The sequence below is a fragment of the Drosophila bipectinata genome, chromosome XL (assembly GCF_030179905.1).
Source record: "Drosophila bipectinata strain 14024-0381.07 chromosome XL, DbipHiC1v2, whole genome shotgun sequence".
Taxonomy (NCBI): domain Eukaryota; kingdom Metazoa; phylum Arthropoda; class Insecta; order Diptera; family Drosophilidae; genus Drosophila; species Drosophila bipectinata.
In genome coordinates, this window is record NC_091734.1 from 16,407,048 (window position 1) to 16,419,410 (window position 12,363).

A 12,363-nucleotide genomic window follows, 5' to 3' on the forward strand; every position below is an offset into this window, starting at 1 on the left:
TGAAAATAAATACGCTTAATGCATTAACTAAATATCAGATTACATGTTAACTAAACTGACATTCTTTGATCTAGATTCTAGAATCTAGATATTGTTTCAGTTACTTTTCGTACTGGGTTATAACACCCGGATCCATGTGCAGATAAGCACTAAAACTGACACATTGGAACACATGTGTGTGTTAGACATGCATGGGTAGGGTATAATTATGTTTTTGTGGACACTCACTTACATATGTATGTATGTATCATGTAAATGGTTGGAAAGTTGAATCGATTAGGCATCGTATACGCTTACCTCCTAAACAATTTTTGGGCTCACTATGGAAACATATGTCGTACGAATATTATACGCCGACAAATTGTTGATAAATTATTAAATAGAGCATAAGCCAGGGTTTACCTATATCGGAAAAAAAACAAAAGCGAAATGGAAAGGGGCGCAATAGTAGAAGTTAATAGTTTGAAGCGGGCTAGCACAACAGCAGGGGCTTTAAGGACGATTGGCAGAGGCACGGTAACTGCAAAATGCAGAGCACAACGATAAGACCGTGCCACCGGAACATATACAGCGGATAAACCAATAAGAATAATAGCAACAACTGCAATAACAACGACAACCATGGACACAAGCACAGACCCTGACACAGACCATTGACGGCAGAAAGCAGAAGCAGGGAAAGGAAGCCACAGCCGCAGCGACGCCAGACATCGTCGCAAAGCCGAAGTACGAGGTAGATAACGAACTACAGCGAGAAGGTACACATGAAGAAATATTTGCAGTGGGGTGCCTATAAAACAGATAAGAATGTGGTGGTGGAATTGTTTATCATGAGTAAACTGAAGGAAAACGCGAAAGTATTGATTTAATTCTGCTTCGTTCGGTTCGGCACTGCAGCGGGTCATTTAATCTTGTAAAAAATGATTAAAGCTGTGTCCCCTCCCACGAATGCGGCTGTTTTTTCTTAAGAGCATGCATACGCACTTTTTGCTCAGTGGGGAGGGGAAAGCGAGCAAATGAAATGGAAGAAAACGGAGAATGCAACGCAGCTTAGCCATGGAGTTTGCTGCTACCGACGCACTAGGATGGGCCGAGAGGTGGCGCCCAGCGTGGGTTAATACTTTCAGGTATGTGCTACGGGGCGGGTGGTGGTGGGCCGGTGGTTGTTCTTGGGCGACTATCCAGTGCGCCGTGCCATTTATTTGTGCAATTTCTGCGATTTTTTCTATTTTCCCACCGTCATACACTCGCACACGTCCACACTCACCAGAGCCTTACACATGTGCATTAATATATTAATGCGCATAATGGAGTATGAAAGAAAAACAAGCAAACAGATAAATAAACAGACAAGCAAACAAACGCATTGGGGATAGAAATAACAATTCCCTGAATGTGCAAATGCCAACTGATACGTTGCAGAATGCTCGTATGCACAACCACACTCTCCCACATCCATGCACTTGAAAAAACATTCGACTTACTATAGAAGCCTTTCCTTTCGGTGACTTTTTATTTATAGCAAAATTCGTGCTTATACCCACACGCATCAGTGGTTTTCAAAAGCATTTTTTCTTAATTCAGCCAATGATACATGTATCTGTTTTCCGCTATGCGAGTTTTAAAAAGGATTTCAAAAACGAAATAAACGGAACTGTAAAGGCGTGATATTTCTAGTTTCAGTTTTCACATTCGTTGTTGTACACTGAAGAACAAAGCATGTGCATACATACTGGATACATTGTACATGCATTTATGATCAAAATAAGTACATACATGTGTAGCCAATCAAGCCCCCTATTTTGCCCTCGTTTTACTCTGTAATTCAAATGTGTCTAGAATTGTGCCTACCCTTTCAGAGTATACATACAGCAGTGATCAACATCACCTCCTCAGCTATCACCTACTACACTATCCTAGAGCTATCCCATAAGGATATACCTGAAACTTGCTATTCTTGTTTGTTTTTCTCAGTGACTGTCAAGAGCTAGAACGAGGGCACTGGCACTTATAAACGGTAATTTTTCCACAACACTTTTTACTGTTGAGAGTGGAATTCACGGCCTTTGCCTATTTAATATGCATGGGTCAAGCGGGGCGCAACTTCAGTGCCATTGTGCCAACAACATGTAAATGCGTACAAATTTTATTAGCCTAATGCTTGCGAAAGCAAAGAGTTCACAAGACATTTATGAGAATAGACATTTGACTGGCTATTAAAGATCTAATCAGGAGTAAATCCTGGCTTAGGCAACGCTTGCGCGAATTGGGATCTACTTTGGAGCTCCCATAACGGCCGGATCTTCTAAAAGCGGACAAAGTGTTGTCTTGATATTTCCGGAGATTACAGTATTGGCCCCAATAGATGCGGGGACTTTTATAGCCTTTGAATATCACATAGCAGTGCATCCTCTTTCTAATCGTCCTTTCCCCTCGGCCCCCAAGAGGTGGGACAATCAGATGTGACATTTCCGAGCTTAGCGGTTCAGCTACTCAGCGGACCATGTGCCCCACCCGCTCAGAACGCAGTTCTGTTCCCGAGGGGAGCTCCGGAAAAAGGGGCTCTCACTAGAAACAACCCAGGGAAAAGAGATGTGGCAGCGGACGTGGACATGAATGTGAATTCGAGGTGGTCAGGTCAGGTCTGGGAAATCTTTGCCCCCTGAATGGCTTTTGTAGCTTTTGTTGTTTTAGCCCGCCTTTGTTTTTTTTTTGTGATTTGGCACTGCGGTGAGCTGTTGCTTCGACAGAGCCCCCATCAGACAGAGGGTCCCATCTGGTCTGGATATGTATGGGCTGAAGGAAATGACGGCAGGACACTGCCCCACTGGGACCTCGGCTCCATCTTTGTGTCAACTTCCATTTTCACTTTCGCTGCTTTTAATAAAATTTGCTGTGTGCCTCCGCACTCCACACTTTTCGGCTAAAGGCCAGCCGAAGACTCGCCACGCTTTATTGTACGTTTTAATCGCAGTGTTGGAATTTAATAATTTTAAGTGAAAGTGGCAGGGTCCGCTTGGGTCCCGGGTCGCCGTGCTGCTGGACGGTTGGCCTGTTGGGCGGGTTGGACTGGGCTGGGCTCAGAGCCTCCGTTTTATTTTTCTCTCAACAATTTAAACACCTGTTTGGCGTTTTTGTTTCTGGCTTTCTAAGTAGCGAGATGATCCTGTCCGTGCGTCTGTCCCTGTTGGGTCTGTTAAAGTCTCCATTGTTCACTCATGCCTGTAATTATATTACGGCCAAGGCCTATCCCCGACCTCGGAGCTCGGAGTCCAGTGGATACAGCTATGGTGCTGATGCTTTTTGTTTTAAAATTTTTCGTTTTGTCTTGTTTTTTTTCTGAGTTATTTTTCGCGCAGAAAGACCTTTTTATTTATATATAACTTTGAAGGGATGCCGAAAATCTCACTCTTTATGCGAATGAATGAGAGCGTAGATTAAAGTTATATTTTTCTGTACATATTTCGAATATATTTTTCGCTTTATTTTCAAGCGAAAATAAAAGAAGAAATTGGTCCGAATTAAATAGGATTATCTCTATGGATACAGTCATTTGAAACTCGCACGGTTTGGATGTAAAACATGAACCTGGAGTGAATTTTAATGGTTTGGTTTTTAATCACATTCGACTTATTTTGCTAATTATTTGTTTAGAAACTGGTCTTGGTTTGCTTGCTTATGGTGTGTTTAAATAAAATGGGGTGTTGTGGCTTTGGCTAAGTCATCTGGACTGAGCAAAAGTACTCGTTTCTACTAAAAAGTAAGGGAAACTAACTCTTTAAGATACAGGAGCGGGGTTGGGAGATTCAGTGAGCGGTTCTCCGCCCAATCTATGGTCCTCACATGGACGCATTACTCCGTGCACATAGATACGCAGCTATTACGATAAATGCTTTTTGGTGTAAATCTCTCAGGCAGTACGAGCAGCACGTGCGTGTCCAACTATATTAACAGTAGGTCCCATATTCCCGCCCTTCTGGCTTCAATTATCGTTGAAGCGACCATAAAAACGCCTAATTACACCATCCCGTTTTCCAATACGTACGGCACACATACGTAGTGCCAAGTTCACAACTAGACAGCGGACGGGCGGACTACTGTACACCCATCGACACACATGTGGCATGCCTAAATAAATCATGCATTTACTATCACCGAGTCATTTCTCCTGGGCCCCGGTTTTGATTTCGATTGTGTGATAAGCAAAATGAAAGCGAAAGCAAAAATAAAATGAATCCAAATGCCACGCAACCGCAGAGTTTTTCCCGACCATCACCGACTTTGAGATACCTTAGTATTGTCTTGTGGGGTATTGAAAATGCCAATGTGCAAAAAATTATTAAAAAAACAAAATAAAAAACAAAAAAAAAAAAAAAAAAACAGAAGGAGAGCAGAAGGATTTGTTGAAAGAGGTAATTCTGGCCAGGCAGCATGCATACGTCGGCGTATAAAATGACGGGAAAAATCCCTTTTATAATTTGTGGTGGCAGAGTTCTTATTATATGTATGTATACCAGAGGTCGGCACGGCCCTATCTCGGGGGCATAGGAAATTTCTCTGCCCGAGCTCTGCCACACACACACAGTATACATGTGTGAAACGTCATGCTCACAGCCTACTTTCTGCTATACGTTACTAACACTAATGCGGTAAAATCATATCAATGTATTGGGGTGCCGACCACTGATGTATACCTTTGGGAGATATTACGTTTCAGTAAATTTTTTTAACAATTATCCTCCATTGCCTTTAGCAAGAAAAGTACGACAGTGGAACACGATAATTAAATATTTGTTCCGAGCAAAAAGTAAAATAATTCAACAGTTGTTTTGCGTTTTTTATACACTTGCAGGAGGTAATATAATTTTGATCAAAAGTGTGCAACGCAGTGAAGGAGACATCTCCGACCCTATAAAGTATATATATTCTTGATCTTGATCAGTTTTAAGGCTATCGACTTGAAACTTTGGACACAAGAATTTTTCATATGCCCAAGAAACTTTTTCGCCTTAAAATAATAATAACAGAAATTATAAATGTATTTAACAAGAACGACCATAAAATAAATCAATTTTTTAATGTACATGCTTACACAGTGAAAGCACGTGATATTTTTAAATTGAGGTTAGGTTATCTTTTCGTATATTGCAAGCCGCACGGCACCTGACGGCACTTGAACTAAACTCTCTTATGTTCTTAAAATGCTTAAGAATATTATACAAAAGGATTTGTTAATGCCAAAGAGTGCCATCACAATTAAAACTCTAACCGAACACAGAAAAGACAAATTGAGAACGTTCACAATTATGTACTAAATACAATAATGATTTACCCATAACATAACACATCCTGAATATACTTTTTGTTGAAAAAGAAAGTTAATATCTTTCTTTAAAATATTAATCAATTCCATTGCACAAACACTTGGTTTAAATACGTTTAACATATTTTTTGCAAAGAGCTTCCCTTGCACGTTGCTTTGCTATCTCTTTCGATACTATTCTTGAAGATTTCAAGATTGCAGATAGAGCAAAACAAAAAGATGAATAAATGCAAATAGCTAGACCAATTAGACCAATTACCAATAAGAATTGGTACATTTAAAGTCAAAATTTTGAGTTGGTTTTTTTTTTATTTTTGGCCTACGGGCAGGCTACTGGTGGTATGGCCGTAGCTTTGTTTTTGTTTTTTTTTTTGCCCAAGCGCAAAAGTACACAACAAAATGTGCTGCTGAGAATCTATACCCTTAAAGTTTAAATTATAAAGGTTAGTTAAATTGTGGGTGGACGAGATAAGTACCGGGTATAATATATATAGCCGTCCTTTCTTGTTTTATAATATAATCGTATGATTACAACAGGCACATACGATCACATCTGAGTCCAAGCCAGGCAACTCCTTGGGTTGAGGCGGGCAGTTGTCCCGGGGCGGACAGTCCAGCGACCGGAGCAGCTCCAGATGTCAGTGCGCTTTTGTATATCCTTTGACTCGAATCCAATAAATATACTAACAAAAAATGCCAAAAATGTACGGAACCGAGCAAAGGTCGATGGGTTGCGGTACGGCCTACAAGGTTCTGCCTCCGGTGCCGCACCGCATCCCTGGGTTCGCAGCCAAAGGGTAAGCGTCTCGGTAATGAACATATTTGGAATGCATGCCACGCTCCGAGTAGGAGTAGCAAACACCGGAGTCTGAGCCTGAGCCGTAGCTGGAGCAGGAGCTACAATGGCCGGGGCGTGTCGCTCAAATGAATCTGTAAATGAGCGTAATTTAGGGTCTGGCCTTGGGAACTCCTTGCTTTGGGAATCGTTTTCGGTTACCCATAAAACATTTTGTGCGTGCCTCGGCCGTGGAAAGGGGAATGGGTATGAGGCTATACAATTTTCTCCCATTTTCTTAGTTTTTTTGTTTGGTGTGTGTTTCTTTTAGAACAAATCAATTCGGTTATTTTAAAGCATTTGCCAATCGAAAAGAAAATCGTTTTCCAATATAGTCGAAATAGGGAATTTATTAGCTTTGAAAATACGAGTATTGTGTCTTGGGAACAGTCCCAATAAGGGACTTCCGCTTGCTCCATTACTTCATTACATTTAGGTTTTGTAATACGATCTAGTGCGCAGGGAGAGTGAGTGAAGATTCTCGAATGGGATCAGTCTCCTTTTCGAACTGTCACACTCCAGATTTTATTCTGAGTCTGTTATTTCGTTAGTCTTTATAACATTTTCGTTCTTAAATTTTAGCCTATTGGGCCATGGACGACTCTAGTGAGCCAAGCAGTTCTGAGCTCTACGTAGCCGACGACGCCACTCCCGACACAGCAAGCACCTCAGCCGTCGAACCGCCTAGCAGGACTTTGAGTTTGCCGGCTGCAGGGATGGCAATGGGATTCGGAATCCATGGCACCGGATCCAATGTTCTTCTGAGTGGCGAGATTAAAGTGAGAAATGAGTCGCATAAGGAGACAGCTAAGGTGGAAGCAGAGGCAGACATGGATGGGAAAACCGAGGCGGAGCTGGAGGGCGCAGCTAATACGGAAGACGAGATGGACATGGACGATATACCGACGTGCAGCACAAACTGCCAAAAGAACAAACAGCGCTGTGTGATCAAGAAGTGGAATGCCGTGGCGCTGTGGGCCTGGGACATCGTCGTAGACAACTGCGCCATTTGCCGAAACCCGATCATGGACTTGTGCATTGAATGCCAGGCCAACCCAACCCTCAACTCATTCGAAGATTGCACCGTAGCCTGGGGAACGTGCAACCATGCTTTTCATTTTCACTGCATCTCCCGCTGGCTTAAAACTCGCCACGTGTGCCCTCTGGACAATCGGGAGTGGGAGTTCCAGAAGTACGGCCGCTAGTTTGAGGTTCATTTCCAGCGCTCAATAAACGCTCTTGAGTTTCGAGCCCGGTTCGGGTTCTGTCGTAGTTCCATCCAAAAATCTGATTCTCTTCCGTTCGTCCCCGGATATTGGTCTGACATAAAGGCGGGGTAGGAGTGGTTGCAGGGGGTTGGTTTGCGACTATAAATTAATTTTCAGCCACATGGAAACATGAGGAGGGAGAATCATTAAAAAGGGGAATCGTGGCGGAGAGTTCTTTTCAACTTTAATGAAAATGATGGAAGTTTTAGGAGCAAACTACAATCTAGCCTCAGGCTTGACGTTTGCCGCAATTCAGTATTTTCATTTTTCATTTTTTTTTTCAGCCTCATTTCGCAATTATAGTAGGGCACGCGAAAATGCGCGTACGCAAGCTGCTTACATCGGTTGTGGTTTTCGGGGATGCTTTACGACCTTTGTTCATCTAATGTATATCTCGGTTGAGAATATATAAAATCACTGGATGTAAGCCCTTTTCATTTAGAAACAAATTCGACTAGTTTGAGTATATTATTCGACAAGAGTCTGAAAGTCGACTGGATCTACTCGACCAGTCTATCCAGTCATGTTACATTCTGACCTTCTAATCTTGAGTTTTGTTTCAAAAAATACTCTACCATAATTAAAATAGAGTGCAATAGACTGTTTCATTCTATGGTCAGTTCCTGTAAAGACTCTGGCGTTTATGTAAATGTCATATAACTTACCTGCGGCACTTGGAAACAAGGATCAAGTTGGTCTAGATTTCTCTTTCCCAGTTTTCTCTTAAGAGGGCCGCAAGTAAGCCCTCGGTACACAGCTGCAATGAATAAACAGATGAATAAATTAGAGCCGGCACTCAATTGGATGTAGAATGAGAGGTTTTAATTAGCCCCCGGGCTTCTGAAATATTTTAGTTGGAGTGCTCACTCGGGCTTGAGTACTACATGGAGCACCAGCGTCATAAGGTACCACCGCATTAGCCGGCGAATGTAATCACCCGCCTCAGCCGCGATCAACTGTTGATGCTGCCTCATTAGACACCTAATCGACTAGGACCCCGTGTCCCACACCCACTTTGCCCGGAACTCCCGCTCCCACTGGCAAAAGGGCGCCAGTGCTTTCCTTACCGCACAGATGCCCACGAGGAGTGTTGATTGCCCATTCCAGCCAATTAGGGGACAGGGTAACAGAAAGGACTCGTGGCAGAGCGCCCAGGTTACCAAGAGCGCCACGTGAGTGCGGGCGGGGATTCCCCTGCGGGTTAGGTAGTGAGGTTCCGCTCTCCTACTGGTGGCTTGCGTGCCTGCGGATCCGGTTGTCGACCGGTGTCGTTGTGTGCATTGAAGTTTCTGGAGCTAGACTGCCAATGGATTTGTTTCAGTGTAGGAATGCAAGCGCCCAAACGCTGGATGCCAGGGGATGGCAAGCGGGAGATGGCCGCAACTGGCACCAGGCTCGGAAGCAGGATGGCAAAGGGGAGGTTGGAAGGACGGCAGAGGGACAAGGGTGGCGTGCGCCAGAGGGGTGTGCAAATCCGAATCCGAGGCAGGATCCGCATGCCAATGTCGAGTGTTGAATGTCGAGCGAGCTGCGACAGCTGCGGCTGCAATTGCAAATGCAAAAGAAACAGCCACTGCATTGTCGGGGAGACAGCTGCGATTCCAACTGTAATAGAAGCAACATAGCTCCCCTATTGTGGTCAGTCCGGAAAAATTCGCTAAGCCAAACAACCCCGCACGGTCCTTAATACTTCCTGCCTACTTTTTGTTAGAAGTACTTCGTCGCTCAGCCTCGGCCTCAACTCGATGATGAATCCCAACCAAAAAACCTCTCATACCTATGATTAGGTAGAAGATTCCCTATTAAAACTCACATACATTTTTCAAAGGCCTCCTCTCTTTCAAAACAATTTCAATGGCAGCCATGGAATGTAGTTTGATAGATGCGTATGAAGCGCATTCATTGCTGATGGAAAAAGTAGAAAAAATCATTTTTCAGAGTTTAATAAGTCGGATTTCGTTGCATTCGTGCACCTCTATACATGGAGTTTTCTTAAAGCTTGCACTTGTGTTTATAGGCACCCTCGAAGAGAAAATGTACTTGTTACAATGAAAGGTCCTAAAAATCGAATAAAATATAATAGAGGAAACAGTTTTTTTAGTGTTGTATAAACTGAAGCACGCACGGATCCATCGGAATATTAATCCATTGAAATATTTTTGATAAGCTGTGTTGGCGTTTTATTAAAAACGATTATTTTACCCTTAAAGTTATACAGAAGTTTGTTGAAGATTTGATAACTGGCTTTAAGCTCGAACACGTTTTACGACAATGCGATGGCTCAAGCGATATGCATATGTCTGTAGAAAGAAGTCGGTTTCACTGCTAATTGTGATAAAAATCGGAAAACACGATTGGCACGGCCCAGCCGTATTCGATGTCATGGAGCGGAGTAGTGGTAGTAGAGTGGAGTGGATTATCGTGATGAAATTGCATTTGGTTTGCAAATCAGCAACTGAATCTGTCAGTTCATCAGGCAAATTCTTTGATCATATTTCATCACAGCCCAAGCACTCCCCGAATTACTTATTCAGTCCGCCCGCCGTCTTCGTCTCGGTCTCCGTCTCGGCTTTTCAGGTCAGGACTCATCTTCTTTTCACACACCTTGCACTTAAGCGCAAGAAAGTTTCAGTTCTCCGGCTTGTTTTGATGCATTTCTAATTTCGTGGCAGGCACTTGGTGACAACTCCCCAAGATGTCGATGTTGGAGCTCTTGCATAGCTGCGTCCACGCCAGAGGCAGCTTCTAGGCGGGTGGTTTTCAGGAGAGTGCCTGAAGCCCCTAATAGCCTTCCCGAAAGTCACAAACATATTTTTCTTCAGAAAAATACGCGTACAGTTCTCTGCTTGCTTATAAAAATATCAATTTAAGGTGTTCATTCAATTAAATATTTTAAATATAAAACTGTGCCATCTTTTTAGTGCAGCTCGGATTATGACTTTAATGGATTGCGAACTATTTGGGAGAAGTAGTAGATGGATTAAATTCCGTTTAAATCGGAGCGAAGGCTTTGCTTCGAGGAAGTGATGCACTTTTTGTCCACAGTGCACTGCGACACGGTAAAGGGGGCAGAAGCTCGGGCGCAGAGACGGTGTGCCACAATGTTTGCGTTGCCACATCCCCTCGAAGAGCGCTTCGTAATTGCTTATGCAAATTTTCGTTGCAGTTTTCCGAGCAGTCACTTTTGGATCTCGGAGCCAAAAACCACCCCGAGTCACCCGATGTGCCAAAACTTTCCATCCTGCGCCAACTGCTGATGATGTTGTTTTTCCCGTTGGATATTGCCGATTCTTTAACTCATGAATGACGGCACCTTAATGCGGTTTACAAACTGGGTGCCGGTGCCAAGACGGCGAAATCTAAGATTTAACTTTGAGGCGAACATTGGGTAAAAAAAAATGCGTGCTTGTCTGTGTCATATTCGAACCCGCAATTTAAAGAGCTCAAGTTTAAAGGAGTTTCCCTCCTTGCTTTTTGAGATTAAGGTGGGAGGTCGAATGGTTTTTAAGACAGCAGTAGATTAGCATGCGAAATGGTCACGCAGAGTGCTCCCTCTGTAAATTACCTGAAGAATAACTTTTGAAATGCATTTCTCGGCTCTTTTCCAGAAACCCCTAAACTGTACACATCCAGCAGTACATTCCATGATAAGGATCACGATATATAGCTGCACACACCCCACATGTACTGCTGCAACCCCTGCTGGAGGGTCCTGTTCGCACCTTCCACATATATGCACAGCACATACCCCCATTTGGGCCATAAACTTTGCACCACCACAGTGGTGTGACACCCACAAAACAACCCAAAAAAACCACCCCCGCTTCACCCTAACTCCCTTTCCGGTGCCGCTGCCGTTGCCGTTGCTGGTGCCGGTGCTGCTGATGCCTGTTTCTCGCAGTCATCTTTAATGTGAAAAATAAATACAAATTTAAGCAAAGTAAATAAGAGGCTGGGGGCCCTGGCTAAAAATTAAAAACATATTTTCAGTTGCAATGTGTGCCTGGGTTGAGGATATGAATATTAAACTATTATTTGCAGATGTAGTTATTTGCATTTTGCCGACTAGGAGTGCCTAGTGTTCGCGCTGAGCTGGATAAGTCCTAGAGGAATGTATTCAATCCGAACCTCAGCATCCAGCCTACAACATCCAACATCAAACCTCCAGCCACTGCAGCGGCTCCCTCCTTGCGTGCAGAAATTCGGCTACAGTTGAGGGCTGTGAAAATGACCCCCCTGTTCATAAATTCCAGCGGCAATGGCAATTGCAATGCTGACTTTAAGGCAGCTCAGATTTTGCGTTTGACCGCCGCTTTAACAGCACACAGCAAGCCAGGACCCCAGCAATTTTGTTTATGATCCGGCCTCGGGGAGGGGCTTCAACATTGTCTGCGGCCGTATCCTCGTCTCGTGCTCGTCCTCTTCCTCGGTCTCCTCCAACACACAGAACTGCCAGATTTATGGCCAGCGGCAGTTTCGTGTGGACTCTAGGCGATGTCATTATCGGTGGTGATATCCCTATAAATTGCCTTAACGTGAATCAATTTCGCATTTTACCTATTTCAGGGTACGATTGGCACTCTGGTTGTTTCGGGACTCGGATTTTCATGTTTCACAGAGAACTGACGGATTTTTTGTTTTAAGTATTTCTCAAGATTTTATTTTGGGAGCAAACGTTTCGTTTTACAAACAAGAAGACCCAATCGAATTTAATTGTCATAATCAAAAACCGAAAGTGGGTTAACAACTTTCCGATCTCCTGAGTTTGAAGAGAAAAAGAGCCATTCGATGGGGAAAAAAATAATCCACTTGAAGTTGGTATAAAAATAGCTCCTGTTGTTTATTAAGAGTTTACGCCCTTTTGTGCTTGTGCCTTCAAATCATTAAAAACTAGATTCCGTTGCTTTGTGTGTTTATTCTGAAATTGATTTAGTGTC

General features: G+C 43.3%; 2 protein-coding genes across 3 annotated transcripts in view; one reads left to right on the top strand and one right to left on the bottom strand.

Annotated features, from left to right (window-relative positions):
* Window positions 1-12,363, bottom strand: part of LOC122321326 (uncharacterized) — a 105,301-nt gene that overhangs the window by 35,957 nt on the left and 56,981 nt on the right. Inside the window, exon 4 of one of the 2 annotated variants that reach the window (XM_043211137.2) lies at window positions 8,092-8,183. The exons of the other annotated variant lie outside the window; for it this stretch is intronic. Within the exon in view, the coding sequence (XP_043067072.1) occupies window positions 8,092-8,183 (92 nt within the window). The remainder of the gene's footprint in view (window positions 1-8,091; window positions 8,184-12,363) is intronic. 2 annotated transcript variants of the gene reach the window in all.
* Window positions 6,646-7,431, top strand: LOC108131298 (RING-box protein 1-like). The gene has a single exon (XM_017250128.3). It carries the CDS (start codon window positions 6,752-6,754, stop codon window positions 7,361-7,363), a length of 612 nt encoding a protein of 203 aa, XP_017105617.2. The 5' UTR covers window positions 6,646-6,751; the 3' UTR covers window positions 7,364-7,431.